Source organism: Gigantopelta aegis, chromosome 2, assembly GCF_016097555.1.
Source record: "Gigantopelta aegis isolate Gae_Host chromosome 2, Gae_host_genome, whole genome shotgun sequence".
Taxonomy (NCBI): Eukaryota; Metazoa; Mollusca; class Gastropoda; order Neomphalida; family Peltospiridae; genus Gigantopelta; species Gigantopelta aegis.
In genome coordinates, this window is record NC_054700.1 from 15,249,547 (window position 1) to 15,269,545 (window position 19,999).

The 19,999-nt window shown below is 38.2% G+C and overlaps 1 protein-coding gene across 4 annotated transcripts in view; it reads right to left on the reverse strand.

The window, feature by feature from the left end:
• LOC121381884 (sodium/calcium exchanger 1-like) overlaps positions 1-19,999 on the reverse strand; it is a 185,035-nt gene that overhangs the window by 98,819 nt on the left and 66,217 nt on the right. For 3 of the 4 annotated variants that reach the window (XM_041511299.1, XM_041511290.1, XM_041511281.1), the window contains exons 4-5: positions 6,921-6,953; positions 964-1,026 (exon numbers count right to left, since the gene is read on the reverse strand). The exons of the other annotated variant lie outside the window; for it this stretch is intronic. In XM_041511299.1, the coding sequence (XP_041367233.1) occupies positions 964-1,026; positions 6,921-6,953 (96 nt within the window). The remainder of the gene's footprint in view (positions 1-963; positions 1,027-6,920; positions 6,954-19,999) is intronic. 4 annotated transcript variants of the gene reach the window in all.

Here is a 19,999-nt window from a genome sequence, read left to right on the forward strand (position 1 = left end):
ATTTACACAGATTGACCTCACTGGGTCAAGCTTGTGAAGAGTAGGGTGGTATAAAACTACATGTTAATATACACAGATTGACCTCACTGGGGTCAAGTTTGTGAAGTGTAGGGTGGTATAAAACTACATGTTAATTTACACAGATTTACCTAACAGGGTCAAGTTTGTGTAGAGTAGGGTGATATTAATCTGCATGTTAATTTACACCAATTGACCTCAGTGGGGTCATGTTTGTGAAGAGTCGGGTGATATAAATCTACATGTTAATTTACACCGATTGACCTTAATAGGGTCAAGTTTGTTAAGAGTATGGTGATATAAATCTACATGTTAATTCAAACAGATTGACCTAAATTGGGTCAAGTTTGTAAGTTTGTGAAGAGTAGGGTGGTATAAACCTACATGTTAATTTACACAGATTGACCTCACTGGGGTCAAGTTTGTGAAGAGAATGGTGGTGTAAAACTACATGTTAATTTACACAGATTTACCTCAACAGGGTCAAGTTTGTGTAGAGTAGGGTGATATAAAACTACATGTTAATTTACACAGATTGACCTCACTGGGGTCAAGTTTGTGAAGAGAATGGTGGTGTAAAACTACATGTTAATTCAAACAGATTTACCTAAATTGGGTCAAGTTTGTGAAGAGTAGGGTGATATAAATCTAGATGTTAAGTTACAATGATTTACCTTTAATTGGGTCAAGTTTGTGAAGAGTAGGGTGATATAAATCTAGATGTTAAGTTACAATGATTTACCTTTAATTGGGTCAAGTTTGTGAAGAGTAGGGTGATATAAATCTAGATGTTAAGTTACAATGATTTACCTTTAATTGGGTCAAGTTTGTGAACAGTAGGGTGATATAAATCTACATGTTAAGTTACACAGATTTACCTAAATTGGGTCAAATTTGTGAAGAATAGGGTAAAATAAAACTACATGTTAATTTACACAGATTTACCTCAACGGGGGCAGGTTTGGTGCTGCCCGAGACAGTCGCCGCTCTTCGAAAATAGTACTCCGTCTAGCAACCACAATGCAAAGGACAAACATTATAAAATCAACACACACAGAAACACAAGTTCTACAGTGCGAGCCAAAAAAGTCCTAGCCATGAGGTCTTTGATCAACACATTCCACAGTCAAACCCGCTTACAATGCCACCTGTCTTACAAAGCTACCTATCTTAACAGGCCACCTTACTATGCCCCTCCCCAGTTATCTGATACAGTACAGATCAAACTGTATTCAGCAGTCACCTGTCTTAAGAGGCCACCTTACTATTTCATCTGATATGGTACAGGCCAACATGTATTTAGCAGCCACCTTACTATTTCATCTGATATGGTACAGGCCGATTTGTATTTAGCAGCCACCTGTCTTAAGAGGCCACCTTACTATTTCATCTGATATGGTACAGGCCAACTTGTATTCAGCAGCCACCTGTCTTAAGAAGCCACATTACTATTTCATCTGATATGGTATAGACCAACTTGTATTCAGCAGTCACCTGTCTTAAGAAGCCACATTACTATTTCATCTGATATGGTACAGACCAACTTGTATTCAGAAGTCACCTGTCTTAAGAGGCCACATTACTATTTCATCTGATATGGTACAGATCAACTTGTATTGAGCAGCCATCTGTCTTAAGAGGCCACCTTACTATTTCATCTGATATGGTACAGGCCAACTTGTATTTAGCAGTCACCTGTAATAAGAGGCCACCTTACTATTTCATCTGACATGGTACAGACCGACTTGTATTTAGCAGCCACCTGTCTTAAGAGGCCACCTTATTATTTCATCTGATATGGTACAGATCAACTTGTATTTAGCAGCCACCTGTCTTAAGAGGCCACCTTACTATTTCATCTGATATGGTACAGACCAACTTGTATTTAGCAGTCACCTGTCTTACTTTTCTTTTTCCTAGTCATATGATATAGTACACTATGAACTTAATAGGACATTATTTTACTACAATATCCCATATCAATGACTACAGGTACTGACTGACCTGTTTTAAACAGGCACATGTCTCATGACATCATTTTAATATTCTCTCAAATTATCTCATACAGTACCAATTAAGCTGTGCTAATTTAAGTAACCAAATTTTAAGGTCCCTTTTTCATACTTAATCAGGTGGCCCTTTAACACAGATCTGACTGTATGTGTTCTCTCATTGGCCAGTTTTATTTCAATATTTTTGCAATACATGCAACTATGGAAAAGTACTTTCTAAAACATACTTTCAAATAGCAAAAATTCATGCACTTTTATTTTATATCTAAGTATATTCATATGTATTTGAACAAAAATAGAACAAAAACAATTTCAATTTTAATTTCTTTAAAAACTGTTTTTATATACACAATAGTTTTATAAAAAGGTATAACTTGACTGTTTATCATATTATATAATTAAATTTTCATTATTGTACACCTGATATAGAAATACTATTCATGAAATGAATGTATAAATATCAGAAGTACATGCATATATTCACTTGCAACAAAAACTTGAAGTACACACATTATTAGTGGTTTTAGAAGTTATGGTATTTTAATTAATTTGCAAATGATGTTAAGCTGTTTAGTACAATGTTTTCTTGCATTTTTCCATGTGTTCATGCATATGCTTACTCAATCTAACTTCTAGTTGAACATCATAATTATATTTTTATTTTTAATGATCCTGAATCAGCTAAATACTAAATACTGAAAGTTAAAATAGAATGGGTTTTATTTTAAGATTTAGAATAATTATTTCAAATGGATTCTGATGTATCACACCATAATTGTATATAACAAAATAAAAAAAAGGATAAGTATGTCAATAATATGTTTCAATATACATTTATAACTGTGAATTTATACTAAAACGCAAAAGAAACGCAGGTCCTGAAAATGCGAAAGAATTGCACTTTGTAAAGCAGTATCTTTGGTGGAATTGAACCTCAACTGTGTTAAAGGACATGGCACACACCCACACCGCAGTCCCACCTGCGTGTCAATTTCATTACCTGTGTGACGTCACGAATTCTCAAAACACGTTGTTTGCACGTGCTGGATCATCCGTATCATGAATCTAGTGCAAACACACTCATTGAAATGCTTATAAAGCCTACACACCTGGATTTAATCGCATAAATTAAATTTGAGTAGTGACAGACAACAGAATCACATTTTAAAAATGCCGCGACTGACGCAACTCCAGCGAGGGATGGCCATCGGGATGTTGCAAGCCGGACAGACCCGTACTGCTATAGCCAGACAATTGGGATGTCATGTTTCGACAATCGCACGCCTTTCTCAACGTCACCAAATCACTGGATCTGTGAACGATCGACCACGCACCGGCCGCCCGAGGGTGACAACCGCAGCCCTAGACCGGTATATCCGGGTGACCCACCTTAGGAATCGGATGCTGCCAGCAGCTAACACCGCTCACCAGGTGCGTGGTCCACGTGGTCCAGTGTCCGCCGATACCGTCCGACGCCGTCTGAGGGCAGCCGTCCTTATGTGGGACCAATATTGACCCCTCGGCACCGCCAACAACGTCAACAGTGGGCGCAACAACATCAAAGATGGCGACGTGGCCAGTGGCAACAAGTTCTGTTTACTGATGAGAGCCGTTACAATGTTTCCAACGCTGATGGCCGAATCCGAGTATGGCGACGTCGACATGAACGTTACTCCGACTGCTGCGTTCTGCAGGCCGACCGATGGGGCGGGGGTAGTGTGATGGTGTGGGGTGGGTTCTCATTCAACCACAGAACACAACTTCATGTGTTCAGACAATGCGTTAATGCCGCCGTGTACCAAAATGACGTCATCAACAATCACGTCGTTCCCTTCTTTGCCGCTCACCCACGTGTGCGCTTGCTGCAGCAAGACAATGCCAGGCCGCACACTGCCAGGGCAACACAGGCGTTGCTGGCTCAGCACAACATCCCAACGTTGCCGTGGCCAGCCTTATCACCGGACATGGCACCTATCGAACACGTCTGGGATGAAATCGGACGTCGCCTTCAGGCTCGCGGACAACCTCAGAATATGCAGGCGCTGGAGGCAGCATTGGTCCATGAATGGAACTCACTCCCTCAGGCATTCTTTCAACGGCTTGTCAACTCAATGAGGAGACGTTGCACTGCCTGTTTGAATGCCCAGGGTGGTCACACGCGATACTGACTTTGACAATGCTACAGGTCGTCTCTTTCACATTTTTAACATGGACCCCCACCCTACTTTATGACATGAAACAATAGCCAAAAAGGAATTCAATCAAAAATTTCCAACACCAATGTGTGCCGAATTGGTGTAGCTCCAAAATAAATGTTGAAATCTTCATTTCGTTTAGTTTTTTTAATATTTTATATCCAATTTAATGAGAACCTGCGTTTCTTTTGCGTTTTAGTATATTAAAAGAAAAATATCTATCTTCTTGAGTTGTAATCTTTGGACTAGTTCATGTTGTCATGTGCTTCCATTTTTATTGGTTTGCTGATTATTATGTAGTAAAATCACAATTTTTCTTAACATTTCAAATCATACAGTAATTGTAGTTTACATTAGATTTCTACAGAAATTTATTCCTATAAGAATATTGTTGAATCATCTATATAAACTCCTGGTTTACTATGAATGTTACGGAAGATCCTTCACACATAATATGAACAGTTCAGGATCTAGTATGGAACCTTGTGGGAGACCATAAATCACTGATTCATGGTTTGATGTTACACTTCCATAATTATATAACAAAATATTAATTCTTAAGCTGTTAATACCTCTATAGTACTCACATTCACATACACATGTAACATGCACATGCAAGCCGATGATATAAAGCAAATGTTATTTATCAAATGCATGCAAATGATTAGAATAGGCATAATATGCCAATGATAAAAATCAAATGCAATTTATACACAGCATACAATTTATTAACCTCAACCATTATTTACCCATGCAGTAGGTCTTGTTCTGGATTTAACATTGGTTTGCATATCAACTTTTTAAATTGTTTTATTTACTGTTTGGGTACAAACATTTTTTTTTTTTTTAACGATTGACTCTTCACATCAGCTTCAACTCCACACAAGGTATAATAAAAAAGTAATTTTTTATAAAACTGTTCATTTTACTATTTTTGAAATCAACTACTCTTCACTTTCCTTAATGTTGTTCTGTATAATATAGCTGCTAATATTTTAGCCTGTTGGTTTTTTCCCTTTATTTTTATTGTTTTGGTTTTTTATTGTTTTTTTTTTTTTTGTAGGGGGTTTTATTTTGAGCAAAACTGTATTATATTAAAAAGTGGCAGTTGAAACAAAACAGTGGTTTTCAAACTATTCACACACCATTACACACATACACACCATATTACATCTATTTTATTTGAAGACAACCAAATTCTCTCTCAGATAATATTAGCTCTATTAACTCGCAAACAATTCAAATGGCTAATGTTTTTGTTTATATTTTAGCAAATATGTACATGAAGTTACACCTTAATTCATTCATTCATTCATGCTAGTTTCAAAACTAACAGCCAATGTTTTCATTTTTGTTTTTGCAGATGTGTACACCAAGTTGCACATTAATTCAGTCATGCTATAGTACTGGCAGTTACAAAACAAATAACCAATGTTTTTGTTTTCACAGGAGTGCACATATATATATATATAGTTCATTCATTCATAGTTAGAAAATCCAACTGCCAGTGTTTTTGCTCAATGTGAATTATTTAGGTTTTAGCTAGTTTAAAAGAAAATTAATGTAGTATTTTATTTATTGCCCCCCAAAATTATTATAAGCATTCAGTAGTGGCAATATAATTCTTTGCGGTTAATACATATACATACATGTGTATAGTAACCGTATGGTGATTAATTCAGTGAATATTAAAATACAGTCAAACATCAATATTTCAAGCTCGAAAAAACCCAGTGGTTTTAAATAAAGAAAGGCATGTTTAAATTAACAACACATTTAACACAGTTGTATTTATGGTTATACAGTATTGGCTATATATGGGTCATGGTGACAAGTTGATGATGGCTGGAATGAGAAACAGCCCAGTGGGCCCACCAACAGGGATCAATCCTAGACCGATCCTGCATCAGGCAAGGGTCTTACCACTGGGCTTTGTCCTGTCCTCAGTGGTTTGAGATAAAACTAATAATTGCTGCTGAAAGGTATGCCACAGGACAAGTTTTCAACACTGAGCTACACGGGGCCGTCAAGAATATAAAGGGTGAAATAACAATGTTTGACTGTATTTAAATTCAGTGAATATTAAAATATTTAAATGCAGTGAATATTAAAATATTTAAATGCAGTGAATATTAAAATATTTAAATGCAATGAATATTAAAATATTTAAATTCAGTAATATTAAAATATTTAAATTCAGTGAATATTAATATATTTAAATACCATGAATATTAAATTATTTAAACTGAGTGAATAATAGAATATTAAACCACTATAATATTAAGAAGATGATCTGTGTCAATGACTACACTACGGTTACAAACTCAAATATATAGTTGAGAAAAAATGTTAGCGTCTACAAAGCAGGAAAAAACTAAACTATTTGCAAACTAGAAAAATAAAACAAGCATTCCTCTGTCCTTTAGATATAACTACTAATCTAGCTACTCTATTTATCTTGGAGGCAATTCTAGAGTTATCAGAGATGTCAAAGGACATCTGAGTTGTTGCAGTATAAAGCAGCAGAGTTATTCGGCAGGGTTATTCCAGTACCAAGGGGAGAAGTTGCTCTGGTATAACGAGGAGGGTTTGTCATTAGTGTAAGGTTATTAGTGGGACTGGGGTAATTGCATGCTAATTCACAGAGTTACAATTTCTACAACGAACACTCCAAGAATGAAATCACGTTACTTACCTCCCCTTATTTAAAGAGTGTAAACTCACGATGCTGCAAGATAGGCATGATCAGGTTTTATTTTGTGATCCATTAGCAAACAACAATAATACCTTGAACACAAAATAGCACTTTCACAGATTGCTTAAAATCGCAATCTCAAGGTATTTAAAAAATACTTACGATTTTTGAATACATAACCTGATGCGCATGTTTTCAACTATGTTAGATATCTCCAAACAACGTCATATAAAAATACATTAATGGCAATAAGAAAACTCTCAGGACTATTTATTTAAACAATGTGGTAACACAAATGGTTATTTTCTTTAAAGGCACCACTAGCAGACCTGGTCTTTTAAGGTGTGCGATCGAGTGCTATAGCGCTCATACAGCGCACATAATTTCAATCTGGTGAGTGTGAAAAACAACACACGTTACTTCATAAATTTATTATGCTTGGTTTTCACTGATGAGTGCGATTTTTCACTTGCCTAAGCGTTTTGAGGACTGTGATTTTTCACTCGACATGGTTTTTCAAAAGCTAAGGACTGCACTAGCGCACATTGATTTACCGTATATCTTCGCCTGTAAGTCGATCTCGGCTATAAGTCGAGTCCCTAATTTCAAGCCCTGAAAACGTATTTTTTTATTGACCCGTTTATAAGTCGACCCATGAAAAACTACTTATAAATATTGAAATATTTCTTATTTTCAGCACATGAGAACAATAATATTTGAACAAAAGAAAATTATTTTACAAACTTCGGTTTTCACGTTTTGTACATCGCAATATGATCAGACTATTCCAATCAAACTATCATTATTACATAGCATCAAAACGAAATATTCCCTTAGTAGAGAGTGAAAGCTGTTTGACTGTTACTGTATAGTACTGTACAGATGGTTTTGTGCACAGACAACAACTTTATTTATAAACACTGACAACAGATCACTACGATAAAACTGAAAGTATCACGTTTTGCCGCCATATTAATACATGTAAGGAGGATAACTCTGGAAAGTACACTGGTTTTTGTACCAAATGATGTGTGTCCCTATTGCTCTAGATAAGTGAACTGCAGAGATCAGTCTATTTTAAGGGAAAGCTTAGTAATATTCATGAAGTTAATCACCGCCAAAACATTGTTTGAACAACCATTAATGCCAGTGACCAGATTTCAAAATAAACTCAGGCAACAGGTAGTTAGTATTGTTTACATTTTTACTATTAGTTATGACTGTTAATTTAACTAAGTGGACTGTTGTCTTGGCATGTGAGTGAGATCATACGCCTTTTCGCATAACCAAAACCGTTCTAATGCCAAAAAAAATAGGTTATAAAAAATAAATGTGTCAAATTAACATATTTGAGTATAAATACATGGCATACTTCAACAATAAAACTTGTAAAATAATCCCCAAAACAGTAATATTTTTTGGTGAAATTTTTTTACCCTCTTATAAGTCGACCCCCCAAGTTATAAAATAATTTTTGGGTGAAAAAAATTCGACTTATAGGCGAAGATATACGGTATTAATCATCAGCTACTGGATGTCAAACAATTGATAATTCTGACACAATATGTTATATTCTCATAGGAAACCTGCTACATTCTTCTATTAGCAGCACTGGGCCTTTAATATGGACCTTTGTAGAGAAGATGAGCATATACCATGGTCTATGCTATACCAACCATGGGGCACTGGTAGGGACGGAAAAAGCAACAATCAATGACTCAGTCTACCAGTATATTGACTGATGTAGCAAACTATTCAAACAAATAACCAGAACACCATCCACTTATCAAGCCATTCATTAATCCATCCACCCATCCATTCACTCATCCAATCCATCCATCCATCCATCCATCCATCCATCCATCCATCCATCCATCCATCCATCCATCCATCCATCCATCCATCCATCCATCCATCATCCATCCATCCAGCCATCCAGCCATCCATCCATCCAGCCATCCATTCATCCATTAATCCACACACACCCAGTCAACCACCTTAATACACATCATTTGAGGTGTAATTAAACATTTCTTCCCCCTCTCCTGTCATATACTAGACCTCTACCATGAAAAGCTATGATATATGCTGTCCTGTTAAATCCACAGGTCACTGATACAACCACTTTATTTTTTTTTTGATTTTTTTTTTTGGCACACACATACATACCAAATGGCCGGACAAGCTGTCTATCATTATAATTATTCCCTATACATCAATAATTAACATAACTGCTGTTAATTAATGATGCATGAAAACATGTAAATGACCAAAGACAATCAAAATGATAGATATTACACTGAGAACAGTGGCGATTACACTCTAAATCAATCACTCATTTGTTGCTAATATCTGGACAGGTATTGATCAAAACCCAGGGGGTTTAATTAACTGGCCTGGAGGGCTTAATTAAGAAAAGTCCTTGCCAGCTGTTGCTCTTGTATAATAATTACTAATGTTTACTTCAACAACAAGGGAATATAGTTAAACCTTGCTCCAGGCAATTTCCACGAAGGACATATTTGTTTGGAGTGTATATTGTTTTGTTGATAGAAGAAAAAATGTTTTATTTAATGACGCACTCAACACATTTTATTTACGGTTATATGGTGTCAGACATATGGTTAAGGACCACACAGATTTTGAGAGGAAACCCACTGTCGCCACTACATGGGCTACTCTTCCGATTAGCAGCAAGGGATCTTTTATTTGCGCTTCCCACAGGCAGGATAGCACAAACCATGGCCTTTCTTGAACCAGGTCTACAGGCTGGTAGGTACTGGGTTCGGATCCCAGTCGAGGCATGGGGTTTTTAATCCAGATACCGACTCCAAACCCTGAGTGAGTGCTCCGCAAGGCTCAATAGGTAGGTGTAAACCACTTGCACCGACCAGTGATCCATAACTGGTTCAACAAAGGCCATGGTTTGTGCTATCCTGCCTATGGGAAGCGCAAATAAAAGATCCCTTGCTGCCAATCGGAAGAGTAGCCCATGTAGTGGCGACAGCGGGTTTCCTCTCAAAATCTGTGTGGTCCTTAACCATATGTCTGACGCCATATAACCGTAAATAAAATGTGTTGAGTGCGTCGTTAAATAAAACATTTCTTTCTTTTTTTTCTTGAACCAGTTATGGATCACTGGTCGGTGCAAGTGGTTTACACCTACCCATTGAGCCTTGCGGAGCACTCACTCAGGGTTTGGAGTCGGTATCTGGATTAAAAATCCCATGCCTCAACTGGGATCCGAACCCAGTACCTACCAGCCTGTAGACCGATGGCCTGCCACGACGCCACCGAGGCTGGTTGTTTTGTTGATAGACACATTTTTCAGGTTTCTTATGAAAATCAATGACTAAACCCTATTATTGTTATTGTTGATAATAGTTTTGGGATCGGTTTCTTATGAAAATCAATGACTAAACCCTATTATTGTTATTGTTGATAATAGTTTTGGGATCGGTTTCTTATGAAAATCAATGACTAAACCCTATTATTGTTATTGTTGATAATAGTTTTGGGATCGGTTTCGGGGTTATAATTGTTATTGTTGGTAATATCTTTGGGATCATCTTTGAATCATAATTAATGGTTATAGTTGGTCATATTTTAGAATTTTAATGGTTATAGTTATAGTTTATTATTATTATAAGTTTGGAGTCATCATGGTTATTGTTTGTAATATTTTTGTGATCATTTTGAAATCATAATGATATTGGTAAAATATTTGTGATAATTTTGGAATCATAATAGTTATTGCTGATAATATTTTTGTGATCATTTTAAAATCATAATGGTTATTGCGAACTATTTTTATGATCATTTTGAAATCATACTGGTTATTGCTGACAATATTTACGATAATTTTGGAATCATACTGGTTATTGCTGACAATATTTATGATCATTTTGGAATCATACTGGTTATTGCTGACAATATTTATGATCATTTTGGAATCATACTGGTTATTGCTGACAATATTTATGATAAATTTTTTATTCATAATGGCTATTGTTGACAATATATTTATGATAATTTTGGAATCGTACTGGTTTATTGCTGACAATATTTATGATCATTTTGGAATCGTACTGTTTATTGCTGACAATATTTATGATCATTTTGGAATCATACTGATTATTGTTGACAATATTTATGATCATTTTGGAATTGTACTGGTTATTCCTGACACTATTTATGATAATTTTAGAATCGTACTGGTTATTCCTGACAATATTTATGATAATTTTTTTAATCATACTGGTTATTCCTGACAATATTTACGATCATTTTGGAATCGTATTAGTTATTCCTGACAATAGTTACGATAATTTTTTTAATCATACTGGTTATCTGCGAAGGTTCTAGAATGTTATTAAGGCAGTTACAGCCAGAACATTGCTCTAAACAGTTCCTCTGACCTGGCAGAAAGGCCATCGACCACAGAGTCCGCCGATTGACTTCAATTAGGAAGAGATATTCAGTGAATTATTGTGATAACAGTAATAGGATGACTATAATGACAAGCACTTGACATGGGGTCCATATGAATGACAGTCTTTACCAAGGGCTGCCCTTTCACAATTGATCCCATTGGGGAATGGTGGGGGGGGGGGGGGGGAGGATGGGAGACAATTTATTAGTTCACGAACAACCCTCAAAAACCAGCTTCAATGGTGTCATGGTTAAGCCATCGGACATAAGCCTGGTAGGTACTGGGTTTGCAGCCCGGTACCGGCTCCCACCCTGAGCGAGTTTTAACGACTCAGTGGATAGGTGTAAGACCACTACACCATCTTCTTTCTCACTAACCACTAACAGCTAACCCACTGTCCTGGACAAACAATCCTCAGACCTAAGGCTGGTACATACAGGGTTCACAGCCCGGTACTGGCTCCCACCCAGAGCGAGTTTTATCCACTCAGTGGGTAGGTGTAAGACCACTACACCCCCTTCTCTCTCACTAACCACTAACAATTAACCATTAAGTCACTGTCTTGGACAGAAAGCCCAGACAGCTGAGGTGTGTGCCCAGGACAGCTTGCTTGAACCATAATTAGATATAATCACGAAAATAAGTATAAACATATGACCCTTATTGGTCTCCTGCCCCTACACCCCCAACCCACCCCTGCTCATATCAGCCAGGGGAAAATATTTAACTAGCCCTCCAGACCAGAACCAACTAAATTTTACTAGCCTGCCAGAATTTCAACTAGTCCACCAGTCTATTGGACTATATATTATTAACAATATTACAATAAACAGTGTCTTCAATTCAAACGAAATATATAGATATTGACAAAACATTATTAATAACACTTGGTAAGTGATCAACATCACGTGTCAAACGAAATAAAAACAGACAGATATAAACCGTCAGGATGGTAGTTGCATTTTTTAATTGGTTGTAGGAATTTTTACTCTCATTTGGCGAGCGGGTGAGTACTTTCTGCAGCCCTGTCAGCAATTCTGGAACAGACCCAATGTAATATGCAGTGTTCGAAATAAGCACTTGTCCGTTTGTCCTGACAAGTGAAAATCAGCTCGGAGAAACAGAATGTACCTCAATGCTTGTCCAGCAGACAAGTAAAAATGTTCAATGAAGTTTCATTTTGAGCAATGAAAAACATTGTCCTTGTACTTAATAAACTAAAGTATTTATTTAGACAAATGAAAACAGCGTTGGACAAATCGATTTCTAGATGTATTTGTCTGGTGGACTATTGAAAATTTCTGCTTATTTCTCTCACTGATATGGGGAATAAGAGCTTGACTAATGTGCACTAGGTTACAGGATCAAACCATTAACAGTAATAAAATGACCGTAATGACAAGTACCCAATATGCAGCCTGGGTGTCACGTTTCTCAATAAAAATGGGGCAGTTTACATTTTACACGGGTTTTATAAATGGAGAGGTATGAGTAAAAAACTGAATGACCCCTAATGAATATTTTACAAAAAAACTTCCCATTGTAATAAACAGTGAAAAGTTGACTTCGTTAAATGCTAATCAGAGGCCTAATTCACAAAGGTCTCTTAGGCTCTGCTAGACAACAAAGCATCCTCTTTGGAAGTCTTTTAGCATTGCACTGCGAGATCACAAAGTTGCAAGAGTTTAGTGAATTAGGCCCCAGAATTACAAACCTGCTCAAGTGACCACCTCTATTAAACAGTCACCTGTCTTAAAAGACTACCTTTTCATTTTCTACTAAAAACTGACTTGCTTTAATAAGCCTCATATCATAAAAGGCCAACTTTTTATTGTGAATTCTCTCAAATTATCTAATATAGTACAAATTAACCTGTATTAAACAGCCACCTGTATTAAACAGCCACCTGTCTTAAGAGGCCCCAGTTTTATTTTCCAAATCATTTAATATAATACAAACTAAAAGGCAATCTTTTGCTGTTCTATTTGATTGCTTAACGCCTGTCTGGAAAGGCAACCTTTTCATGCTTTCTTTCATTAATGCTTAACATCTGTCTTAAAAGGCAACCTCTTGGTGCTTTCTTTGGTGGACCGGTCAAAGGCCATGGTATGTGCTTTCCTGTCTGTGGGGAAGTGCATATAAAAGATCCCTTACTGCATTAGAAAAAATGTAGAGGGTTTCCTCTGATGACTACATGTCAGATTTACCATATGTTTGACATCCAATAGCTGATGATTAATTAATCAATGTGCTCTAGTGGAGTCGTTAAACAAAACAAACTTTAACTCTTAATATCAGTCTGGGTTGGGACGTAGCCCAGTGGTAAAGTGCTCACTTGATGCATGGTCGGTTTGGAATCGATCCCCGTCGGTGGTCCCATTGGGCTATTTCTCGTTCCAGCCAGTGCACCACGACAGATATATTAAAGGCCGTGGTATGTGCTATTCTGTCTGTGGGAAGTGCATATAAAGATCCCTTGCTGCATTAGAAAAAAATGTAGCAGGTTTCCTCTGTTGACTACGAGTTAATTAATCAATATGCTCCAGTGGTGTCGGTTAAACAAAACAAACTTAATATCTGTCTTGAAAGGCAACCCTTTTGTGACTGCTTAACACAGGTTTGACCATTACGCACTTTACACGCTTAAAAGGACTATGTACCTTTAACAGACTGATCATGACTTGTACTGCATGTATCTGTGTTAAGAAATCTATTGGCAATTACTGTGCACAGCATTTTCCACATCAAGCAGCGCCGCCACTGCCAGTTCGAGCTGAAGTCTCTTTAATTACTTCCCACAGCCGAGAGCAAGGAAAGGTGAAGAAATGAAAACGTGGCGACCGGTCATCAATAGAGAGTCTGAATTCTCACAGGCCAAATGCAAGACCACTTATAACTGTTGATGAAACCAATTACTTCATTTCATTTAACTTACCTTCATGCTTATATTTACAATTAAGGTTCAAGCATGCTGCCCAGGACACACACACTGCAGCTACTGTACCTGGGTTGTGATGTTTTAGTGGCTACTAGCGAGAGAGAAGTTGGTGTAGTGCCATTACACCTTTTTACCAAGTCGTTAAACTCAATGGGGCGGGATGTAGCCCAGTGGTAAAGTGTCCGCAAGATGCACGGTTCGTCTGGGATCGATCCCCGCCGGTGGGCCCCCCCATTGGGCTATTTCTCGTTTCAACCAGTGCACCATGACTGGTATATCAAAAGCTGTGGTATGTACTACCCAGTCTGTGGGATGGTGCACATAAAAGATCCCTTGCTGCTAACAGAAAAAGAATAGTCCATGAAGTGGTGACAGGTTTCTTCTCTCAATATCTGTGTGGTCCTTAACCATATGTCCGACGCCATACAACTGTAAATAAAATGTGCTGAGTGCATCCTTAAATAAAACATTTCCTTCTTCTTCTTAAACTCGATCTGACACTGAGCCACTACCAAGATGCAAGTTCAGTACCTACCAATCTTAAGTCCGATGGCTTAACCACCACACCACCAAGGCCGGGAATCAAAATGATTCCATTACATTTCTTCTACCAAATATATCTTTCTGAGTTTACTTAAGGCAACACATGACCATTTGTTGTGCTGTTACTTGCTGTGACAGCTTAATATAGTCCTCTTAAGAAACAGATCCTCATAAAAAAAATACTACAAAATTCTGATATGCTTTTTGAAATCTTTCTTTGATGATTACAAGTAGGTTGACCTCTGTATAGTCTTTAAATAACTCATTGGTTTGAAGTAACTTGTTATATGTAGTACTAACTGATAACAACTGTGCAAGTGGTGTAGTGCCACTTGTATAACAGCAACACGGGGCGGTGGTCGGGCATAGGGGTAATTAATTAATCGACCTATGTTGATTTTTTACATGGTACATGTCAGTTGAGGGCACTCCCTAAAATTAGTAATCACATGACCCTCTCGACAGTGTTGCATTTTTCACAGAATATATTCCTACACAGAAATTGTATTGAATTGCATGGAGTAATTAATGGTGGTGTGTAACCTTAAGATGATTGCACTCCACCAAAATGTGACGCATTATCAGAGTACACTGACAGTGCTCACATTGAGGTGGAAGGAAGTGCTTCATTTAATGATGCACTCAACACATTTTATTTACGGTTATATGGCGTGAGACATATGGTTAAGGACCACACAGATACTGAGGGAGGATTAGCAGCAAGGGAACTTTTATATTCACCATCCCATAGACAGAATAGCACATACCACAGCCTTTGATGTACCAGCCATGGTGCACTGGCTAGAGTGAGAAAAAGCTCAAGGGCCCACCCACAGGGATCGATCCCAGACTGGCCACACATCAAATGAACACTTTACGTGCCCGTCTTCAGAATAAATGAATGAGTCAAGTATGTACAGTGAAACCCCTCTAAACCAGACACACTCAGGACCAAGAAAAAGTCTGGTTTTAAGAGGTATCTGGTTTAGAGAGGTTCTCTTCCATACAGGTATTCAGAAAGGGTCCGCGAAAAATGTCCGTTTTGAGGGAATTCCAGTTTACAGATGGTCCGATTTTGAGAGGTTTTGCTGTATATCCAGTACCCACCAGCGTTAAGACCGATGGAAACTCTTGTCAATGTGGCATTTAATTAATTATAGTTGTATGCACCAGAGATCAGAAAAATTAAAAACTAGTTAATAATATACTCTTCAAAAGAAGAAACGCAAAACCACATTGTCGTAACATTTGGAGAATTGATTTAATTACTGAATGGTGAGTCCGATAATTACCAAATGTTGCAGGATTGTTCACAATTCACTCTAGTCCATTGTGAGTAAGTGATAGGACACACCACCAAGGTCAAGGTCATCTGGAGTCAATACCGGGTGTGGCCTCTGCGTGTGTTGACAACTGCCTGGCACCGCCTGCCCATTGAAGCAACCAGAGTATGGATGACGTCCCGGGGGATGGTGGCCCACTCGGCCTGCAAGGCTGCTGCCAGCTCGGGCAAGGTCTGGGGCTGTGGTTGTCGCTGTCGGAGGCGTCGGTCCAACTCGTCCCATAGATGCTCAATTGGGTTCAAATCCGGTGATATCGATGGCCAAGGAAGGACATTAATGTTGTTGTTCTGTAGGAAAGCCGTTGTGAGACGTGCTGTGTGAGGCCTGTCGTTGTCATGTTGGAACACTGCGTTGGCCATAACTGGAACGATGTGTGGCCGGAGGATCTGGTCAATGTAGCCCTGTGCATTCAGGTTGCCCTGCATGTGGACCAGGTCAGTTCTGCCAGTGTGTGAGATGGCTGCCCACACCATGACACTACCCCCGCCGAATCTGTCCACTTCCTGCACGCAGTTTGCCGCATAACGTTCACCACGACGCCTATACACGCGACATCTTCCATCATGACGTCGGAGCAGAAATCGGGACTCGTCACTGAACCACACCTGTCTCCATCGCAGTTGAGGCCATTGTCGATGAATCTGGCACCACTGCAATCGGAGTCGACGGTGTTGTGGTGTTAAGATGACACCTCGAACTGGACGTCTATTCCTACCTCACGTAGGCGGTTCCATACGGTCTGGTCGGATATCCTGCGCAAACCTGGTATTGCTGCGGCTGTGGAGGTGGCAGTAGTCAATCGTTCCCGAAGGTGGCATACCCGGATGTAGCGGTCCTGCCCGGGGGTAGTGACCCGTGGATGACCGGATCTAGGGAGATCACGTGTTGATCCATGTTGCTGGTAACGGTCCCACAGTCTGGAGATGGTGCTTGGGGACACATGGAATGCCCTGGCAACGGCCGTTCTGGATTCGCCTGCGTCTAGTCAGCCGATGGCATTGTTTCTCTGCGGTTCACTGAGACGTGGCATGTCCTGGATTGTCAACTGTCGGCCAGATACAGAGGCCAGGCAAGCGAACACCCTGCACTTTTATACTGTCGGTGTTCATGTTGCACGTGCAGACAACGCTTGTGCAGTGGTGACATGGTTTGCACGTGGCTGCGTTTTTGCGAATATTCACATTTTGGAACTTTATTGTACAGTAGCTGCGTTTTATCGAATGTAACCGTGGGAATGTGTTTGGGACATGCAATGACCTTATATTCACAAAGCATGAACCGGTAGGAAACATAAAATCGGAGTTATAACCCATTTGTACCCTTTTGCGTTTCTTTTTTTGAAGAGTATATATGTCTTATTATTTTTCTGAACACTCTATTTATCTACTTGGTATATGTCGAGACATCTTCCCCCACAAATTTTTTTAAATAAATTAAATCATTCTATATCTATCGTGTTGCAAATCTGTTTTCAGAATGCTTTTTCAGAAGTTGACTAAATCTAATACCCTTATGCAGACGTCGACTATATCTAATACCCTTATGCAGATGTCGACTATATCTAATACCCTTATGCAGACGTCGACTATATCTAATACCCTTTTGCATATCTAATACCCTTATGCAGACGTTGACTATATCTAATACCCTTATGCAGACATAGACTATATCTAATACCGTTATGCAGACGTCGACTATATCTAATACCCTTATGCAGACGTAGACTATATCTAATACCCTTATTCAGATATCGATTATATCTAATACCCTTATGCAAATGTAGACTATATCTAATACCCTTATGCAGATGTAGACTATATCTAATACCCTTATGTAGATGTTGATTATATCTAATACCCTTATGCAGATGTAGACTATATCTAATATCCTTATGCAGACGTAGACTATATCTAATACCCTTATGCAGATGATGATTATATCTAATACCCTTATGCAGTTGTAGACTATATCTAATACCCTATTCCTATTGACATTCTATTTTCATCCTGTCTGCGATGAATAAAAGATGCAGATTTACTTGATTACATTGATGGCATTACTGTTTGTTTTTTAGGTTTTGCATACTATTTTGGGAATTATTATTTCCAACCAGAAGACATCCAGTTATACAAAATAAGTTAAATGGGTTTTTTGCCCACTCTGGTGAATGTCCATGTTATACAGGTGTCCAAACACCGGAACACATCCTTCAGTCCTGCCTATCATGTAACACTCTGAGACAAAAAACCTGGCAGTATCCTGTGGACCTCAAAGAGAAACTTTGGAGAGCGGTGACGTCCCTTCAATGGACAGCAGACTTTCTGGTGAGAGAACAGGACTGGAAGTCTGAGCATGGCTTTGGGATTGCAGAAGAAGAAATGGGGTTTTTGTTTTCTTCTTCTCATATCCTTTTTACATCTACAAATTTGACAGTTTGTTTTGTTTAACAACACCACTAGAGCACACTGATCTGTTAATCATCGGCTATTGGATGTCAAACATTTGTTAATTTTGACAAATAGTCTTAGAAAGGAAACCCACTACATTTTTCCATTAGTAGCAAGGGATCTTTTATATGCATCATTCCACCTTGTTTTAAAATCTTTATGTGACATAGATATTTGAACCACCAATAATCGTAAAAGAATCGTACACTTATCCATCACACTGCAAGGGAAGGCTAAATCATACAGATGTGTTTTCAATGGCATTCAGTATATCACTGATCCCTCCAATCCATCTTCCAATAGCTATATACATCTTCATACATTGATCAGTTACGTAATACGCGTACAGAACAAACACACTGGCTTTATATAATTACATATAACAGTGAATGAGAAATATACATCGCTTGTTATGTAATCAGTTATCTGCATGACTTGCTAATTAGCATGACAGATGTCACAGCTAACAAATCTATATATTGGAGAAATTAACCGCGTATAAGCTATATACCTATTAAATACTGAGCAACATCAGAAAAACATCACCTGAAAATTAAGACCTCAGTGTTTACGGCGAGCTATCACTCTCACTCACCATCACTCACCTGAGACTAGTTCAAGGAGAGTACATTTTAGCTCCCCTTAGCATGTAAATCTATCTATCAATATGGTAACCCAAGTTGGGGCAATTAATAACTCCCCTGAGTTTGTTGGGGTTTTTTCATGCAGACTTTTCATGCATATGTCTGCCTGAATATTTGTACACACAGGGCTAGCCCTGCAAATTGGCGAAGTTTGTTTTAATTTGGCGGAAAAAAAATTATGTAATAATTTATATTTTGGTGGAAAATAGCTGTAGGTTTTGCATTTTTTTTAATAATTTGGTGAAATGTTCTGATCACCCAGAGCTATCCCTGAGACATAATGTGTTAGGTAATTAGCCTGAAATGTTTTTAGGAAGGCCATACAGAAAATGTAGATGTAGAATAGCAGTGTTATACATGTATGTAACCGTAATATTATCATGGCATTTGGAGGGGAATGAGTAATACTGTCCGGGCAATGGGAACTGTAAGGCCATAACAAGCACTATGGTAATAATGGCTATTGATCAGGGTATAAATCCGGAACATTTTGAAAAACAGAAGAATAAAGCACAGTTGTGTTTATCCCTAAGAACGAAATTCACACATAAGATTGATATTTTCACAAGTTTGTCGATAAACACACCAGGGGTGGGAATTGGTGAACTGTAAAAAAGAAGAAATCTAGAGGGGTCCGGGGTGGTGAATTGGAAAAAAGACGAAATCTAGAGGAGTCCGGGGACAAGGATGATTAAAATGCGATAAAACACAATGTTCCATGAGAGAAAAAAC